Genomic DNA, 20,899 nt, shown 5'->3' on the forward strand with positions numbered 1-20,899 from the left:
AATGCCTCTCCCTGCTTCTCACCTTTTTGATACTAAAAAGCGTGTGGCCTTTTCTAAAGTTCGTATGCGGTCTCTCATGTCCACTTGTGATTCACACTTAAGGTTATCTGGATCCACATACCTTAACATTTTATGCAAGCTCCTTCTAGACCACAGAATATAACATCTTATGATGCTGACCCAGAAAATACAGGAACAGATGGATGAATGGCTGGCAGCAGTTTAACAAAGAATGTGACAGTCTTGGGTGAGGGCAGCTGCCAGGCAAAACACCAGTCTGAGGCCCAACTTTTTTGTGAAAAGCCTTGGCTTGATAAGGCGTTAATTTAACTCTGGCAGGTGACCAGATGAGTCACTCACTAATTCCTATGTTGTTTTGTTGTCTCCACAGGTACAAAGACAAAAGAAGGTGTGGCTCACAGTGTCAATGCAGGTACGCAATGGGGCAAAGAAGATAGGTGTGAGTAGTGGTGCCATGTTGCAGTAGGGCATGGCTCCACTGTGGCCTTGGGTGCTGCTTCCATCTTAGCCTAAAGCAGGGAGGACATGGTGGACAAAGTTATTGAGACCCGAGTTTAAATCACTCTTTGCATTCACTTATGGTTTCTCATAGCCATGAATGTGTCCAGTGATGGCCAACCAGTGTTCATCATTCTAATGTTGGCTTCTGCTAATTGTCAACTAGAGTTGGAATAATGAATGATGGGCCATGGCATCAATCCAGCTGTCACTGGCCTCTGTTTTATTTGAACTTTTTTTCCTTTTTTCCCTGGTCATAGTGGCCGAAAAGACCAAAGAGCAGGCAAACATTGTTGGTGATGCTGTTGTATCCAGTGCCACCCAGGTGTCAGCCAAGACAGTGGAGGGAGTGGAGAACGTGGCAGCAACAGGTGGTCTGATCAAGAAGGTGAGTCACCCTGTTCTCCTGCTCAAGACTGTGTTGTAGTTTCGAAATTAGGCTCTGTAGGAGTCTCATCCTCCTTGATGACCAGCCCACCAAGTGTCTTTGGCTGCTTATTTTAGTAAAGCTCATTCTAAGACATCTAATAAGCAGCCTTCCCTTCCCTCCCAGTTATGGAATAGCGTCTGCTCACATAATCTCGACTGTCCATTGAGCAAATGCAGACAAATGGAACAAGTTACCAAGTAATGTTATTGAGTGGGGTCCTTCAGATCACAACTTGATATTTTGCCAGTTTGTAAATGATAGTGTTTAGCTGATTGGCCGGAATGGTTAGAACTCCAGTTCAGCGTGACCATACTTTTTATACTGAAAATAATCAACCCTGATGCCAGATAGACTACCATCTTGTCTCGGGAGAATTGTAGCCTTGTGTCCGACAAGCCTAGCAGAGGCTTTAGCCACCTCCATGTTCAAATAAAGGACAAAATCGATGACTGATGATAGCTAAATGAACAAAACGAGTCACAAAGCCACACTTGGCATTGTTCATATCTCTGATTCTCAGTGAACATATTCTACTCTCCTACATACAGACTGAATTACAAAGGCCTTCAAAAAACGATTACCTGAAATATGAGCAACTGGCCCACAATAAATGTAGAGAGCAGAGTATCCATGGCCTGCCAGCAAGTACAGCACACTGCTTCTTTGTGAAACATTAGTGTACTTGTCTCTTTTACAGTATATCCACCATATGATGCGTCGCTGTGTTACCAGCAGGATGCAGACCTTGAGCACATATGGAGAATGTGACTGGGTGTGGTTGGAAACATTTCACCAAAGCAAATCCATGGGAGTGTCAGGAAAGGTTTATTATGCTCCATGCTGTTGTCAGTGCACCATGATTGACAGTGGGACAGGTTGTTGAACTTTAGACTTCATGGCTGTTGGTTCAATCTTTGTGCCCAAGAAAATGACTTAGTGGGCTTCATGCTCAAGTTCAGTGAAATTTTGCTGCCAGCGTCAGCTTGAGCCCTCCGTGATTCGGATACACATTTACATTTATATGCTTAGGAGATGCTTTTATCCAAAGCAACTTACAAAAGAAGTCAACATAATCGAGTAAACGTCAGTCTGGCGGGCTGTTTGAGATCAAGTGTTACAGGACAGGGTCACAAAATTGATCATGACAAGTGAAGAATTCAGAACAAAATACAAGCCAGTTACAATTCCTTGATTACAAAACCTAACGGCTAGTATCAATTAAACAGAAATTCAAATGAGAGTCTTCAAACGCTTCTTAAATACATCGAGGATGTCAGCAGTTCAGATGGAGCTGGACAGCTTGTTCCACCAGCTAAGGGTCTGCATTGAGATTTGATGTCATGCTGAGGTGTTCATCAGCAGCCCTAAGTGAGCAAGGCACTGACTGGCCCATTGACTACTTTGCAGGCCAGCATCAAGGATTTAAACTTCATATGTGCTGCTAAGGGAGCCAATGTAGTGATCTGGAAAGAGGAGTGACATGCGCTTGAACACCAGATGTGCTGCTGTATTTTCAATCATCTGCAGTGGCTTGGTAACACATTCTGGTACTCCTGCCAGCAGAGAGTTACAGTAGTTCAGATGTGACAAGACCAAAACCTGGATCAGGACTTGTGCTGCATACTCCATCAGATACAGTCTGACTTAGCAAGTATTAGTCAAGGTTGAGAATATATATAGAGATGGAACAATTACTGTTAGGACCATTGAGCATGGAGAAGCCTTTCCATAAATAAAACGTGAACGTATTAACTGCTTTAGTCTGACCCATTATAATGTTGAGCAAAAATCTTTTCTTCCAGTCCACCTTTTACCCTACAATTCATCAAATATGCTATGTAGTGTCCTCCAGGTGTCCCTGCCCTCACATGTCCATTGGCATTCCCATTTTTCCCCTGCTTTTCCACTTATATGCCATTTCTATTTGTGACTGAAGCCATGATCTTGTTATCTCTTTTAAGCTATCCTAATTGCTTCCATTTTTTTTTTCATACTTGTAGTATGTTGCAAATCTGCTTATTTCTGTCCGATCCAGCACCTCTCCTGGCTGTAGTTGGCTAGAATCCACCCTGGATGACATACCAGGCCCTGGCAGAGTTCACTCGCACCAGGGCACTTTTGAGTAGCCAGGGGAGCTAACAATTATGTTGCTGTGAATTTTGACTCGGCACTCTGTATGCACTCTGTATGATTAAGTACAGTTGGCCTAAGGGGATGTGTCCGATTGCCAGGCCTGTAATTCAATATTAGAAGGAGGTTGGGTAGTCCTAACAGTTGCGGCTGTCTACCATAGTCAGAACACTTCTGGGATGTGAAGGCGATGCACTGAAACACAGAAATTTTGAATTCTGCAGGCAGCCCACAGCTTAAGTAGAATCCCATTGTAAGCATGCTTTGAACCAACAGTTTTCAATGTTATTTAGTAGATGTTTTTCCTGTGATTCTCTCTCCAGTATAGAAAATAAAAAATTAGGAGTGTCTTTATCCTCTGTTTTCACAACTCAAATCCTATTGTCACGAGGGTAGCTACATCCTAGACTTACGTGAATTGCTGTGGTGGAAAAATGTATCTCGCTCCTTGTCTGTCCTGGCCTGACTGCTCTTCTCAGCTGCTGGTTTGTTGTGTGACCCTAATCCAGCAGTGTAATGGTGGTGGTAACTGTAAAAAGTGCTATAAAGAAGAAAAAAAGAACAATTTAATGCAATTCGGTTTATTTTTATATAGCCTCTCACTACTGCTGCCCAAAGCCCCATCATGCCATGCTGTACTCTTTCATAGCCTTGTTAGCCAATGCCATATTCCTTCAGCTTCCCCACTTGCCCCAGTGCTCTGACACAAGTCTTTATCTGCTCTCTCAATGTTCCCCACTTTTGCCTGCAGGATGAGCAAGAGGTATTTATTTATTTACTTTTCTTACTATAAGACTTTCTGATAGGGCATGGTCTTCTGACTGCGGTGCATGACTTTTGGTGGTGAAGGTGATGGAGGAGTTAGTGGTGAGCAACTTTTCCCTGCTCAACTCTGTCAGCCTCTCTAACCTTCCAATGCAGCTTAATGGCAGTCACCACAACTTGAGAAATGGGTGTGTGCTCAGTGGAGTAGCTCTGGTCTCTGAGGGATTATATAGAGAGGTGAGGATGGCAAGCCCCTCTTTACCAGCTCCATTTTTATAGTTGAGTGTTTAAGGTGGGTCCTGAGGTTTTCATTGGGTTTCAGGGATTGCTTGCTGATGCATGTTGTGGCACGGTCTACTCTGCGTATAACACCTTGCTTTCCTGAAATTGATCGTGTAGTGGTCTTGTTGCAATGTGCAAGCCTGTTATGGCTCATCTCCAAGCCTTGTAGACTACTCAGTGTTGAAAACTGAAGATACAGACAAAGCACATTAGCAGCTAGCAGGGTTCAACAGCTAGGATGTAGAGGTGGATGTAACCGATCTGTCCTGAGCTCACCTTGCACGCTTGCCTTGCCAGAACGTGTCAGGGAACTGGATGTGCAGGCCATGTTCTTGGAATGTGTGTGGCTGACAATGCATGTTGATAAATTCAGGTGCAGCAAAGTGTCTGTTAAGCAGACCCAACCCAGACCATAAGCCCAACTGTTGGCACACGCTGCCTTTTCTCTTCAGTCAGTCTTGCTTTCTATGTTCACAGGGTGAATTGGTGCAAAATCCAGCAGAGAATGAGAGCGAGGAAGATGCACAGGCTGCAGAGCAGGTGAGAGAACCTGAGGGTGACCGTGATCTGGGTACCACAAGCCTGCAATTCCCTGCACACTATCCTATTTGGCTATGGAACTTTAGAGGCCTAGTGGATTATGACTGACCCAGTTGAGTTATAGAACTGCCATATTACAAATAAGCAATTTAGATGAATTGGACCTTGAAGAACACAACTCTTTTTCCCTTCGTGCTCCTAGTTTGTCCATCCGCAGAGTCTCAGTTAAGACATTTGTTTCAATTCTTCCAGCTTTTGATACTTCTGATCTGATTAACCTTGGATTTTGTTTTTAATCTTTTCTCTAGGTTGGCAATTAGACTTCATCATTCAGGGTTGGTGGAGGACTGTTTTGATCCAACCCAGTCCAGCCAGAAGGGTTTGCGTACCACCTTACTGCTTTCCCACTGAAAAACCCGGTAATACAAGACTCCCCTCAGAAGACCCCAGAAACACTCGCATCCACACTGACTCCAGTATACCAGAAATGCCCACATGTCTCTCCAAAGCTCACCCATTTGGTTTAAAGCATTCATAAGGCAGCTTCTTTTCAGCAGACAGAGTGACACCACCAGGATTCCTGGGATACAAGTGCTTTTACCTCTTCCCACTAGCCAGCCAAGGTCTCTGAATAATCTCAGGCTTCACAAATCTCTACGCCTGTGTCACATACTTCTGGTTCTTAGTGCCTCTGTTCTGGCCAGTGGCTAAAGGGGACAATTTATCTCTGGCCTTCTGGCAGCATGCAGTAGGTGAATGGCTTTCCTTTCACAAGATGTTCTCATTTTACACTTCTCGAGATGACTACTTTTCACCTCCAGAATATCACATGTGAGGTCAACTGGCACACTAATGGGGTTTCAGACTTAGCATGAAGTGTGGGCCCTGAGTGATCTAATGAAGGGGCATCAGAAGATATTCCCAGGCAGTTCTATTGAATTTCAATGTGAGTGGTCATCTTTAGGAGACAGTATCAGAGTGATACTCCTCACCTCTCCACTCATCAATACATTTCAAAGAAATATCAGTGCCACCTAGCATTCTTCACTCATGTCTGACTTCCACTTTGCTGCTGGCTTCAACCAGCCATCTTCCATGAAAATGATCTTTCATCGAAACTTTAGCTTCCAATTTAGGCATTGGTTTGTCCCAAAGCTTACCTCTTCCAGATATTTACTATTACCAACACTGTGATGTTAGTTCTGGCCATGCTAAACTTCTGGTCCCACATGGCTAAAGCCCTTATGCTTCACCATAGCCATTAAACATACTCACTATTGAGGTCTACTTGGACCCAGATTCAGTCAACATTTGGCTTCATCTGTCTGTTACTCTTTTTGACAATTAACCATCACCAGACCATAAACTTTAGACACCACCATTTAGCCCCATCTAGGCATCATTATGTAAAAGTCATCCATCTCAGCTAATGATCAGTCCTGAGCCTTTACCTCCCTCTTGCCCACCAGAATTAGTTTGTCATGTTGACCAAGATCCACATATCCATTGTTTACGCAGGAAGGTGTCAGGCCCCATCAACAACAAGCCCTCTTGTGTGAGACTTCAAGAGAATTTTTCACAAGAGATTTAGGATCCCCTCTTTGATGAGTCATAAGACCAACCTTCGTAAACCTGGAAGATGGCCATTAAATTGGTAGAGCCGAGAGAGAGAGAGCTTGAAGAGGAATATTGCCTTAAAATACACATGTACACTGCAGCGTCATATAATCATAAAAATATCCGATAAGATAACCCAAATAACACACTTGAGTACGACAATGATTACTGTCTAACAGAACCTCAGTGATCCCTATGTGTAAAAATGAGTGTTTTATCTCAGTAAGCAGTAATACAGCCATCATTACTGAGGACAGTGACCAAACATTTCTTCTCATTACTAATTTGTTTCTCATGGAAGAACCTTTGCCTGTTCTTAATTTTGAAAGCTAACTCCACCGTTGAACATGTGCAGCCTACTTTAGGCCTTGCAACAAACACTCTAACAAGATCATTTCCTGTTTTGACTGGTGATTGCAGAACACTATGTCTTCCTCTCAATCTGTTCTTTGGAAGGTTTGCTGGGATATTTGCAATGGTTGTCGTGTTGGAAGGCCAGTTCTTGGTTACCTTAAACTGACAGTTCTCCTAGTGTCACTGTGAATTCTTAATAGTTCCTTCATATGTGGTGAGTCATTTGGTCCCAAACTACAATATTTGCACCACCATGTTAGGAAGCAGAGATGAAGTTCTTTGACGGTAGGCGGTGTTATGTTTTCACCAGGCATAAAGTTTTTAGTTGTACCGTAAAGAATCAATAAAATCCATCTGCCCAGAGAACTTTTTTCAAAAATTCTACAGAATGATCTAAGTTATTTATAAAGTTACTGCTCCAAGGTGCTGTTTGGTTAGCTTCACGTGAATGTCAGTACTGTTTAATTACTTCATGTTGTTAAACTATGAGCATGATCCTAAGTTGAAGCCATACGGTTCTGCAGATCTTTGGATTTGATCTTGGAAGTTCTTTTTGACATTGTGTTCGAATTCACTTTAGGTCTCAGTAGAACGAAAAGATGTCAAACTATCCATCCATCCATTTTTGAACCTGAATTAAAAGCAAAGTGTATTCTTATAGTTTAATGACCCTTGCCAGACAGATGATCACTCAAACACTCATCCTGAGCTCTTCCGAGATTGTGGCATGATGCATTGCACTAACGTGTAGCGATAAGAACAAACTGATTTGGCTTCTCACCTTTGTATAGAAGAAGGCCTCTTTGTTTTGGTGAGTGTCTCATTGATTGGTTAACTTGGTATCCAATCATCTTAGCGCATGCTTATTCTGACCATATTGAATTAGCTGTTTTCACTTGTGGTTCACTTACTTTTGCACATTAACTCAGTCTTCTTTCCTCCCTTTCTTATCCTATTACAAAATCCAAGAGAATTTCTAGATACATTAGAATTGTTAGCTTAAACTAAGCAAGAACTTCATTGTATAAACGTAACATTTAAAGAAGATGAGTAAGGATTCACCCACGTCCAAGCAGGTCTCAATATGGACACTCAGGACACCCTGGTATGCTGGCTGTCATTGAAATTCCAAGAGTGAGAAGCTGATTTTATAAACAATCAATGAAAATAAACGTTTTGTTTAAATCAAGCTCTTCCTAATGTGTGAATGTCCTGTTTATTTATTTTTTTTATTATTTAGCAGCTTGTACATCTTGTTGCAGTCACAGGGACTCTTAAGATTCACAGTGTCTGAAGATGGTGATTTGTTTATTTTGTTGAGGCTTGGCCTGGCACTCACACACTCACAGAGACACTGATAAGTGGCACAATGAACAGATAAGTAATAATGAATAAATTAATCAAATAACATAATAAGAACACACAATATAACCAAAGACCACATATGCAAAGGCCCTCCCAAACTCCCTTATAGTGATAAATTATAACACAACACAGCAAACAAAAAACACAAATGACAATGTCCAAAACAGTCCGGAGATAACAGAGGCGGCTGAAGATGGGTGAGTGAATGAAGAACCCCGTGAACAGCTCTACTGACAGCAGTATAACGTTTTGTCCTACTAGGTTCCTGGTACGGTTTGAGGTCTGAGATGTTGGGGAGCACTCCCTCAGACGAAGACGTAACCAATCAGTATGAACTCACAAGGACAGGCAGGCGCATGACAGAACATACAGGAACTTCCAGACAGGAACTGTAATCCAAGGAGGTCAAGTCATAATCCATGTGTGTGTATGAGGCGTATGGACAAACAGACGGTCAATCACCTTCCTCTCTGTGTCTTTTAGGTTCATTTTTAGAGGGTCTGCCTGCTCAATCTCCTTCCCAGCAGCCCCTGTGCCCTCCAAAGCTATCCAATAGTGCGTGGCCACTGGCAGATGTAGTACTTTTTAAGTAGCACTGCTACAAACCATACAAGTTGTGCAGTTGCTTCCCCCTAAATTTAACAAAACAACATTTTAGAGGGGGGTCTTCCATCTAACATATAACCCACAGGATTATTTTTTATAATGAATTCATTAATACAATTTCAAGGTGCCCTTTGCTATTCTATCATTTTTTCTTTTCAGTATCTTTACTAAATGTGAGCTACTGACTTTAGTCTCACTAGTTAAAGTCTTTGGTAGGCATTTAAAATCCTGATTTCCTCTGTTTTGTAATTCACTAGCTGGCAATTCACAATTCGCCAATCCTTCAAAAGGTGGCACATACGGATCTGTATCTTGATTATTGCTGACATAGTTATTTCCTTCTCGGATTCATGCTAATAAATCGGTACCACAAGCGAACTATGATACTTAGCGCAATGAGAATGTTCAAGCAAATTATAGAAAAAAACCCGATCTAAATCCGTTAAGTAGTTCTCTCGTGAAATGCGGACAGACATACAAACGGGTCTAAAAAACTATAAGAAATTTTGCACTTGGATCATGAAATTTTTAAAACCGTTTCTTAGCGAGCACCTATGGGCCAAGGATAACCTACAATCCAAATTTCAAGTCCTCGTCCATCCATCCATCCTCTTCCGCTTATCCAAGATCAGGTCGCGGGGGCAGCAGCTTGAGCAGAGCAGCTCAGCCACTTCTTCTATCTCTTCCGGGAGAATCCCAAAGCGTTCCCAGGCCAGCCGAGAGATATAGTTCCTCCAGCGTGTCCTGGGTCTTCCCCGGGGCCATCTCCCGGTTAGACGTGCCTGGAACGGAACACCTCACCAGGGAGGTGTCCAGGAGGCATCCTGATCAGATGCCCGAGCCACCTCATCTGACTCCTCTCGGTACGGAGGAGCAGCAGCTCTACTCTGAGCCCCTCCTGGATGACCAAGCTTCTCACCCTATCTTTAAGGGAAAGCCCAGACACCCTGCGGAGGAAACTCATTTCAGCCGCTTGTATTTGTGATCTCGTTCTTTCGGTCACTACCCATAGCTCATGACCATAGGTGAGGGTACGAACATAGATCGACTGGTAAATTGAGAGCTTCGCCTTGCGGCTCAGCTCCTTTTTCACCACGACAGACCGATGCAGAGCCTGCATCACTGCGGATGCCGCACCGATCCACCTGTCGATCTCCCGCGCCATTCTTCCCTCACTCATGAACAAGACCCAGAGAAACTTGAACTCCTCTACTTGGGGCAGGATCTCGTTCCCAACCCTGAGAGGGCACTCCACCCTTTTCCGGCTGAGGACCACAGTCTCGGATTCGAAGGTGCTGATTCCCATCTCATCTGCTTCACACTCGGCTGCGAACCGATCCAGAGAGAGCTGAAGATCACGGCCTGATGAAGCAACCAGGACAACATCATCTGCAAAAAGCAGTGACCCAATCCTGAGTCCACCAAACCGGACCCTCTCAACACCCTGGCTGCACCTAGAAATTCTGTCCATAAAAGTTATGAACAGAATCGATGACAAAGGGCAGCCCTGGCGAAGTCCAACTCTCACTGGAAACGGGTTCAACTTACTGCCGGCAATGCGGACCAAGCTCTGACACCAGTTGTACAGGGACCGAACAGTCCTTATCAGGGGGTCCAGTACCCCATACTTCCGGAGCACCCCCCACTGGATTCCCTGAGGGACACAGTCGAACGCTTTTTCCAAGTCCTCAAAACACATGTAGACTGGTTGGGCGAACTCCCATGCACCCTCCAGGACCCTGCTAAAGGTGTAGAGCTGGTCCACTGTTCCGAGACTAGGATGAAAACCACACTGTTCCTCCTGAATCCGAGGTTCGACTATCCGACGGACCCTCCTCTCCAGGACCCCCGAATAGACTTTTCCAGGGACGCTGAGGAGTGTGATCCAAAAGAGGTGCTCATATTCGCAAGTTATTTTCCCAGTGTATCACAAGCTCTTAATATGCCTCACTGCTCAGAGATGAATAAGCACTTTGGGATGCTTTGTAAGTGTTAAGACCAAAGGAAGTCTTTGTTAAGGTTTTACTACATAATATTATGTTACTATAACATATACATAACTATAGCACATAATATTATGTTACTATAACATATACATAACTATAGCACATAATATTATGTTACTATAACATATACATAACTATAGCACCCCCCACTGGATTCCCCGAGGGACACGGTAATAGGTATAATTGTGAGACCAACATGTCCTTGAGATGCTGGCGGAAAGCAGAATACCAGGAGAAAAAATTCCATGTGGACACAGATGGTTACTGGACCACCGAAAACCAAGTAAACCGAAATGAACAAATTCATGAAAACTGAATGAAAAGGTATTTAAAATGGGGGGGGGGGGGGGCGCACATTGAAAAGTACAAGAAAGCCATTTTAAAACCAACTAAATTGGGCTTGTGCTTCGGTAAGAGGAATTGACCTGTCCAGGTTGGTGCAATATGTTGTTCCAAAAGTCCATTTGTGGAATGTCCAATCTTGTGCATCCTCACATCTTTCTGAAAGTTATGGTAACCAGAAAATGTTGAGAGCGTGTGTGAGATCCGAGGTCTGCTCAAAGGGCATTCACTCCATGGCATTTACACACGCATCCCCACCCAGGTAGTCGATAGCTTCAAGAACTAGCAGAGCAAATCTTGTGGATGTGCGGTGCCATACCTTTTGCCTCTTTGTTCCATTAGTGCATTGGTTTTTGTAAAACATTAATAATCTGAGAAAAATGTTAGGAAACAGGTCCATACAATCAAATTTGAAAAGAAGCCTGGTTTCTAGACATAGTGAACACCTCCGATGTGTGCTTTCAGATTTTTTCTTTTGTGTAATTTGATCTAAATGAGCAAATTACAAAGAAATGCATTTGGTTATATCAAAGATTGATGTGATACCAGATTAAAAGGCTGATCTGGAAAGTTACGTATTTTTTTTTATTAACAGTTTTCTGAAATTGCCTTTACCAGAAGGTGAAGCTGTTATCAAGGGAAAATTGGTGAATGGGCTAAGAAAACAGAAATAAAAGGAAACTGAAGCCAGTGATTTCCAAACCAAAAGCCTCTAAACTGAATGAAGCACATCAGAAAGAAAACTGGAAACATTTGTCTCACTAGGATTGAGTTTAGCAGACTTCAGCAATATTTCCATCAAGATTCAGCATAAAAAATATACATAAGGCCTGTGAGTGTCCAGCCCCTTAAATCAATTTGATTGGTCAGTTTGGCTTTATTGACACTGTAAGCTGGAGCGCTGATCACACCCTCAGAGGACACAGACGCCCCTGGGAAAACCCCTGAAACAGCTGACAGTCTACCTTCACATTGCTCCTTACCCTTCTTACTTGCGCTATAATGTGCAATAAACCTCTCACGCGGTACTCCGCTTACTTAAAAGTATTGTGCAGCGCCTCTCAGCTTTGGAATTGGTTGTTTTGTTTCTCTCTCTCTCTCAGACAATCTCTGCTCCTGGCGGAACTGTCATCTCTGACTTGTCATGGAGCACGTTTAAACTTTTGAAAAGAGACAAATGTTTGTTTGCAGTACTTTGAATAAAGTTCCTTTTTTTCTACAACCTCCTGTACAAATCTGTGACCCAAGCGTGACAACACTGAGCAATATGACTGGTCAATTTGGCTCTGTTGACACAATTGAAAGAGGAAGAGCGAGTGTGAGACACACAAGGAGGAGTAAAGGCTGAGAGAGACGCCTTCAAAGACGTCAAGTATCAAACTGGACAGGAGCTGAGAAAGGCACCTTGAAACTAATGACAGAGTTTGAGAAGCCGGCTTTATGGGAATGCACGCTGGAGAGGGAGCACCGTTGAAGATGGGCTCAGACACACAAGGATACCGAGGAAAGGTGCTGAAGGTACACATAGGGTATGAGACAGCAGATATTTTTAAATTGTTCTATTACCTGTCTTTGACAGGTAGCATAGCTAGTTAAATATAAAACCAGAGCCCCCTCTTGTATCGTTTGCCTCTAATATCGATCTCTAAAATCATGTAAATGCAGCTGACTATTTATGAAGGTCCACCCTAAAGATCTGGCAGCCTCTGTTAATCTACTTTTACCTCAGCCAGCTTCCTCGAGCTGCAATCCTCTTGCGGACAGACCTCTTTTCAAACAAACTACTAAAGGCCCACCCTGACTCTCCTAAATTTCTTCCTGTCCAGATGCTGTGGTAATCTTGGGTTTGTCTGACTTCCATTTGTCTGACACTCCTTGAGGTGTTACCGGCTACGTTCATGCTGCCTCTAAAACTAACTCAGTTCAGAGTTTTGTTTCATATCCAGTTTTAATTAATTTTTGCAAGCAAACCAAATCTACCCTGAATGTGCCCTGCATGTGCAAAATTAATAGAGAGAAATGTGTCAAACAGATGTGATCTATCAGGCCGCCATGAACACTAACAGTGTGCTGGCTGCTGTGCTACATAACATTGTGTTTAGTGCAAGACATCTGTTCATGACAGCAAGAGCGAGAAATACTGTAGAAAATGAAAGCAGTAGACATGAAACGGGTACAAGAACAGGTGAGGATAAGATGTGGAGGGGTTTGATGTAAGACTGTTAACTTGGCAATTTCAGAACGTTGAAGGTAATTTTCAATGATTTATGCCAATGGTTGTCTGCAAGACCTTCTTAAAAAAATATTCAGTATTTACGAGGTGTGATCAAAAAATACGGTGAATGTTTTAAAAAAAGTAAATCCTTTACTGCAATAAACGTTCCAACTACTAGTCACCCTCAAAATACTCTCCTCCACTTCGATTGCACTTATCCCAATGCTCCTGCCACTTTGCAAAGCAGTTCTGGAAGTTTTCTTTCGAAAACTGGGCTGTCATGGCTGCCTGGATGTCCTCAATGGATTGAAATCGTTTGCCTTTCATGGTCATTTTCAATTTAGGGAGGAGCCAGAAGTCGCACGGTGCCAGATCCGGCGCATAAGCTGGATGCGGACACAGCGTAATGTTTTTATTCAACAGAAATTGTCGTACTAGTAGGGATGTGTGACAAGGAGCATTGTCATGATGAAGAATGAAACCATTTCAACATTTTCCTCGGTTATTGATGTTGAAGGACATCCTGATCTTTTCTCGTCTTCAACCGAGTCATATCCATTACGAAATCGATCAGTCTTAATTGTCGGTGCAGTTTCACCATAAACCGATTTTAACATCTGATGGATTTCCTGAGCTTTTTCCAATTTGAAACAAAATTTCATGTTAATGCGTTGCTCGATATCCATTATTAACGACAAACTTGAAAAACACACTTGAACTCAACAGTGGCTCACAAACGACTGACAGTATCAAACAAGTCGAAAAACTTGTCACAAACTAGGCTCTAGGATGGACATGTCAGAACCTGCATTGAATTGCTGTGTGTTGCTCTTGGATGGTGCTCTGCATCAACATTCACCGTACTTTTTGATCACACCTCGTATGAGGCACAACATTTCTGTCAGAACACCTGTAGTAGTTGAGCTACATGGGCCAACAACTGCCCCCTGAATGCTTAAGTCCATCACCTCGCTTTTTTTCCAGTTGCCATGCTGAGTTGCTGCTTTCATTGAGCTCGATTTTCAACATGCATGCATGATCGAGGTCAGCTAAGCATTTGGGTTGTATGTATTTCTAAACCACTGCTTTTGCATTTCTTTGCGTTCTGCAATCACCGTGACGTGTGATCCAGGGAATCCATCCTCCTTGTGGAACTGCCTCAGATCTTCGTTTGTCCTCCTTGGAGAATCTGAGTCGATCATCGTAAAGTGGTAGAGTATGGGCTGGGTCCTTTGGACTATCTTGGACGTTGTCATCCATGGGGAGTGTTTTCCTCTGCAAGCGACAACCCCATTGCAAAACATTTGCAACCTTTTCTCATTCAGTACTATTGTAATTCACAACTTGGCACAACCGAAGTTCAGACCCAGCTCAAGTCATGTGAGCCCGTATCAGATTTGCATCACTGACAATAGTGGCCTAAATCACAAATTCAAATTCAAATTCCTTGTACTGTAGTTGTTTTGTACTCCCACTACTCTAAAAAGCTCAGATGTGTCACACATAACTGACAAAATTGGAATTGAGCTGCAATGTGAATGCAGCCATTGTCTAGTTCAGACATTCTCCTGCTTTTGTGGTCTTACCTGGCAGATGCTGGGATGAATCACTCTGACGTTCAGCCGCCGAGTTGCCGCTTGCTTGTTGTCCCACCAAATGTTTCTGATGTTGTCTGAGGAATTGTGATTCTGAGGAGCAGGACATGAGTGAAACTGTCTGATCTTCATTTAATCTGAACACCTCTGAGGATGGCGCAGGAGTGTTTGATCGTGGTCAAGTCTAACAAACTAATCTGAAACTGGCTAAGCGTATTCTGGGAACTCAAAAACAATCAACATGCATAGTGAGTGAGACCACTGTGGTGAAAGAAAACACAACTTCCATAAAATAATGGGTGTTTTCCATAAGTCATAGCTTACATTTCTAATTATGTAAACTCTTACCTTTTCTACAGCTAATGCTGAAAAAAATAAGAAATGAACCGCCTGATCAAAGAAGTCAAAAGAAAGTGAATGTATGATGACAATGGCACCACTTAGAGTGGAAACTGAAAATGTCCCAATGCTCTTCCACAAGCATCACTGTCCTAGCCATGATGTACTCTGTCTAGAGCTGGCTATGGTAGGGAAAATCCAGACCACCTTGACCATTCATCGGATAACACGTCAGGGGTCTTGGCGAGAATGAATCATTGAAAAGAGTTCTTCTGTATTCCGGTTAGAAGATTTAATACCATCAGCCGTCTTGATGATAATCTGGCAGACATTTGTGCACAAAACTCCAACCAGCATTAATTCATTTTATAAGAAACAAGGTTTGAAGCTTCCAATATTGATTCACGGTGGAAAATGGATGTGGTTAATATGGCAGGCATACTAGAGAAAAATAAATGCAATAAATGATCATTGACCTACTCCGTTTGTTTTAATAATTCATCAGCAGTCCAGAAAGCTTCAGACAGAAAGAAAACATTTACCTAATCAACATTTTCCAAACTTTTTTTAAACTAACACTAAAAAAAAGTTGTTAGAGTAAAAGAGCTCAAGACTGGTGGAAAACTGATTTGTGAAAATATTACAGAAGAACGAGCGTCGATAAATGACAGATTTTGGTATAATCTGACAATCATAATTTTCATTGAAGTATAAAAAGATTTTAACAGATTAAATTCCTGGCCCACTATTTATGACCGTGTTAATCACCAAGATATGATTTCTGAAATCCTCAGTCAGGACAGTGCGTGAACAAATATTTTCTGATGAGTTGTTGAATGTCTGCTTTGGATGACAATACGTTTATAACATAAAAGATGGTGATGTTGAAGACGTTACCAGATTGTTTTATAATAATTCATAGGGAAAAAAGGAAAACCTTAAAACAAAAGCAGCAGCTGTGCTCAAAGCTGAAAAAATATTCACCATTAAAGTAATAAATGTTTTATTTAAGAGACTCAAATAGCCAAAAAAATGTACTGGCGATAGATAGATAGATTATTAATCCCAAGGTTAAATTCACATACTCCAGCAGCAGCATACTGATAAAGAAAATATTAAATTAAAGAGTGATAACAATGCAGGTATACAGACAGACCATAACTTTGAATAATGTTAATGTTTACCCCCCGGGTGGAATTGAAGAGTCGCATAGTGTACGGGAGGAACAATCTCCTCAGTCTGTCAGTGGAGCAGGACATTGACAGCAGTCTGCCGCTGAAGCTGCTCCTCTGTCTGGAGATGATCCTGTTCAGTGGATGCAGTGGATTCTCCATTATTGACAGGAGCCTGCTGAGCGCCACATTTCCTTTTGTTTGTTTTGTTTTGCATTTCTTTTTAAACCATATGACTTGTAAAAGTGTGTCCTCTTTTACATTGCTGTCAGGAATTAGTGTTCTTTTTCAGGAGAGATCCTTACTTGTGCCACCAGTCCCATTAATCCAAGTGAATGAGAGGAGAGTGGGATGTTAGAGTTGAAGTCCCCTGCCCTTTGGCATGAAATGCCATAGACCCTCCACATAAAGAATTGCTCGCTTCCACCCATTCTTATATTAGGTGGGCAGTCAAGGCATTTAATTGTTTATGAGATGTGCCACTCAAAGCGGTCTGCACAGAACATCCTGCGAAATTGAAATATACTGTAATGCTGTCTGTGTGATGAAGGAATTACATGAGCTGCAGCACAAAGTACAAACTTTACAAATGACAAAAGAGGTGCTCTCGTGGCGAGTGATCGTTTCTCAAACAGTTTAGAGATGCTAATACAGTGGACCCTTGACTTACGAACTCAATTCGTTCGTGAGGGCTGGTTGTAACTCAAGTTGGTTGTAAGTCAAGACTATTTTTCCCATAAGAAATAATGGAAATACCCATAATGCGTTCCGAACCTCCCATAGCAACACTTACTTAACCTTTTCATAATAAAAAAGGGTTGTATAATGTGCATAATTTACCAAAACACCAATAATCTTTCTAATGTACTAACCAAAAAGTTATAAAAAGTACCGAGCCTACCAGAAACAACAATTTCATACTGTACTCACCATTTAATTTGACATCTTTGGGCTGCAGGAAAGGAGGAAGAGGAGAATGAAATGGAAGGTGGTTATTGTTAGGAAGGAGCCTCCTTATACAAATCTTTTCTTTGTAAAATTGTCGAGATGGTGGATTTCTATGGAGGACTATTTCGGACAAAATTAAATAAATAAATAAATGCGCAAATAAATTAAAGTTCTGTGAAATGTGAGCATAAATAAATAAATGTATCATGAAATGAAGCCTTAATAAATAAATGTGCCATGAAATGAGAGCATAAATAAATAAATGTGTCACGAAATATGTTTTTTGTTGCTTATTTATTTATTTCATTTTGTCCGTAACATTCCTCCAAACCATCATGAAATACGACTTGAAATAAAACTGTCACTTTCACTCGTCAAAGTTGAGAGGGTGGGCTCTAACACACCCTCTAGTTATTGATTTGTTGAGTGTTACCTTCAGCCTAGAGTAATCGAACTATGAGCCATATGATTCTCAAGGTACCAAAGCGCATGCTTAAAGTTGTGCTTGTGAGTGTCCATGGCGAATATGACTGCTACAAAAAGTTGCCCAGAGTTGCTACGTGAAGCGGCAGTTTTAATTCAGGAAGCTCTAACCTCTTCATCCCCTCAGGAATCAGCACATGAGGTTTCAGCTGTAAGTGCCCCACTTGATAGCCGAAGACCTACCCCCACTTTGTCGAGTACTCACTCTACTCCTGTTCAAGATATACTACTGTATTTTAGGTGGCTGTGCTAATAGCGCTGTAAATTTGCAATAGTTATTTGTCTGCAAAATACAAACCTGCCTACAAGTAAACAGAAAGACCTGACGGTAGCCACATCACAAACGAAATATCAGTTGCTAAATACTGAAGAGCTATTAAATCTAACAGAAATATTTTGTGAATGTCGCACAATAGTTGAGTTGGAGCCATCATTTTATAAACATACTCGCCTCTTTATATTCACTTTGTTACAATGAGTATAATTGAACAGTGGTTATCTTAAAATGCAGTTTTCACCTACTGTCAAGTGATTTTGGTAGACTGAGAATGCAGAAATTAATTTGATGCAAAGGATGTGGAGGAAACAAAACAGGTTTATGTGCATTTTTAGGATAATAAACTTTAATATGAACAGTTGTTTTTCTTCTCACTTAACGGTATGTTATACACATATATTGTTGCAAGTGTTTGTTTTAGTACATTCAGTAACCCACAGCAGAAAGACTGTGGAAACAATTTTGAGTTAATTTTTCATGCTATTAAATAGCTTTCCGTTACTAATTTCCTATGTTGTTATGCATGTATTTTTCCTTGATTTCTCAATATGTGACTGTATTTCATTTTTTACTTTTTTCTTAATTATTTTTCCATGTTTACCAATATGTTCTATTTTCTTATATCACATTGTTTATATTTTTCATGTAATTGTATTTTTAATTTTTTATTCTATGTAATTGTTAGTCTACTACCTTTGCCTTTTTCTGCTTTTTCTACCACTTTTTATATATAAAAATTTGATTCATTTTCATTTCAGTTTGTATTCTTTATACAATTGGTTTCTGGGGTTTTTTGTTGTTGTTTTACCTGTTTTTTCCCCCCTTTTCGTAATTAAACAACACCTTTCTTTGTTTTTCACCACCCCCCATAATTACTGTTTAAAGTAGGTTTTAAACATTTATTTATACTCTCTCTCTCTTTCTCTAAGACCTGTGATTCCTTGCAGTTTAGTGAGTATATTTTTTATACAGTGTTTCCTGGTATCCTGATTCAGTTTTACCCTTCTGTAGTTATTTGTAGTATGTTGCTACTTCTAGCTTTCCTAAACAATCCTCAAAACATGGTGCCCACATTCCAGAAAGGATGATTCTCCTCTACATTTAACTGGGCTTTCAGTGTTGCAGTGAAAGAAATACAGTGATGAGCACATTTATTGAACACATTCAATTTTATCTTGTTAAAAACTATATTGCTGCATGTCAAAAATTAAATGTGTTGCTTCTTTTAATTAACAGCAGAGGTAGCACGGCTATTTGCCCCGTATGGGGGCTCAAACAACCCAAGGAGGCAATTTAGGTCTACTAGAAGGATGCCTTGTCCAAGCATAGTACATCACATAATGTACACACATAATTTCTGTTGTCTAAGTGACCAGACTTCTACCAAAATACCAAGTGTGTTTGTCAAAGCAAGCCTTGCTGCCTCTGGACTTGGAGAAAAGAGGATCTCCTTCACAGGTATGTAATATTATTAGACCACAAATAAGTAGCCCAGTTAACATAATGTAAAGTATGGAAGGAGAGAAATAATTTTGGTTTTGCAGAATAATGTCCATCCATCCATCCATTTTCCAACCCGCTGAATCCGAACACAGGGTCACGGGGGTCTGCTGGAGCCAATCCCAGCCAACACAGGGCACAAGGCAGGAACCAATCCAGGGCAGGGTGCCAACCCACCGCAGGACACACACAAACACACCCACACACCAAGCACACACTAGGGCCAATTTAGAATCGCCAATCCACCTAACCTGCATGTCTTTGGACTGTGGGAGGAAACCGGAGTACCCGGAGGAAACCCACGCAGACACGGGGAGAACATGCAAACTCCACGCAGGGAGGACCCGGGAAGCGAACCCGGGTCCCCAGGTCTCCCAACTGCGAGGCAGCAGCGCTACCCACTGCGCCACCGTGCCGCCCGCAGAATAATGTCAGCAGTGTGAAAAGATCATAAATGTGAAATTACATGGTTAAGTAAAATGTGTGATATTTAATTCAAACTGGAACGTCAGTCTTCTTGCATTCTTCCATTTCTCTGCAACAATTCTGTCTCTGAAATATGTGATATCTTCGGCAGAATCCATTTCATCGGCAGTAGTAAGCATTTTTCTAATTAATTCTTGTGCTATCTCGTTTACTTCCATCTCACACACAGCCATGTTGAATTAGGCATAGCCAATCTACAGAAGTCGATTAACCAATCAATAACTAGAGGGTGTGTTAGAGCCCACCCTCTCAACTTTGACGAGTGAAAGTGACAGTTTTATTTCAAGTCGTATTTCATGATGGTTTGGAGGAATGTTACGGACAAAATGAAATAAATAAATAAGCAACAAAAAACATATTTCGTGACACATTTATTTATTTATGCTCTCATTTCATGGCAAATTTATTTATTAAGGCTTCATTTCATGATACATTTATTTATTTATGCTCACATTTCACAGAACTTTAATTTATTTGCGCATTTATTTATTTATTTAATTTTGACCGAAATAGTCCTCCATAGATTTCGACATGCTGTACATATTAGCGAGATTGGTCACATGAACACCACTCTCATATTTCCGCACAATTTCCTTCTTCGTTTCGATTGTGATTGCTTTCTTTACCTTTGTTACCTTCTCTTCCTTCCTTAGCAATTATCGAAATAAATTATATAAATCACTGCACTGACCGAAATTACGTTCATAAACACGTATCTGGGCACCGACTGACGCTTACAAACGCTCTCGGCTGTTTGTTTACAATCGCGTAAGCGGATACACGTGACCGCACTCAGGTCGTAACGCAAGATGTTGGTCGTAAATCAAAACAAAAATTTTGGTCATAAATCAAGTTGTTCGCATGTCAGGCCGGTCGTATATCAAGGGTCGACTGTATTTAATTTCACAACACGAGATGTGAAACTCTC

At 41.4% G+C, this 20,899-nt stretch overlaps 1 protein-coding gene across 2 annotated transcripts in view; it reads left to right on the top strand.

Annotated features, from left to right (window-relative positions):
- sncga (synuclein, gamma a) overlaps positions 1-20,899 on the top strand; it is a 405,959-nt gene that overhangs the window by 1,125 nt on the left and 383,935 nt on the right. Inside the window, exons 2-5 of one of the 2 annotated variants that reach the window (XR_007934086.1) lie at positions 392-433; positions 780-907; positions 4,604-4,666; positions 4,975-7,198. Coding sequence is in view for 1 of the 2 variants with exons in the window: in XM_028795180.2 (XP_028651013.1) it covers positions 392-433; positions 780-907; positions 4,604-4,666; positions 4,975-4,986 (245 nt within the window). In the remaining variant the exon portion in view is untranslated. Of the gene's footprint in view, positions 1-391; positions 434-779; positions 908-4,603; positions 4,667-4,974; positions 7,827-20,899 lie in introns of those variants that run through there. The other variant, XM_028795180.2, reaches the window with a different exon arrangement.

This window comes from Erpetoichthys calabaricus, chromosome 2, assembly GCF_900747795.2.
Source record: "Erpetoichthys calabaricus chromosome 2, fErpCal1.3, whole genome shotgun sequence".
Classification (NCBI taxonomy): Eukaryota; Metazoa; Chordata; class Cladistia; order Polypteriformes; family Polypteridae; genus Erpetoichthys; species Erpetoichthys calabaricus.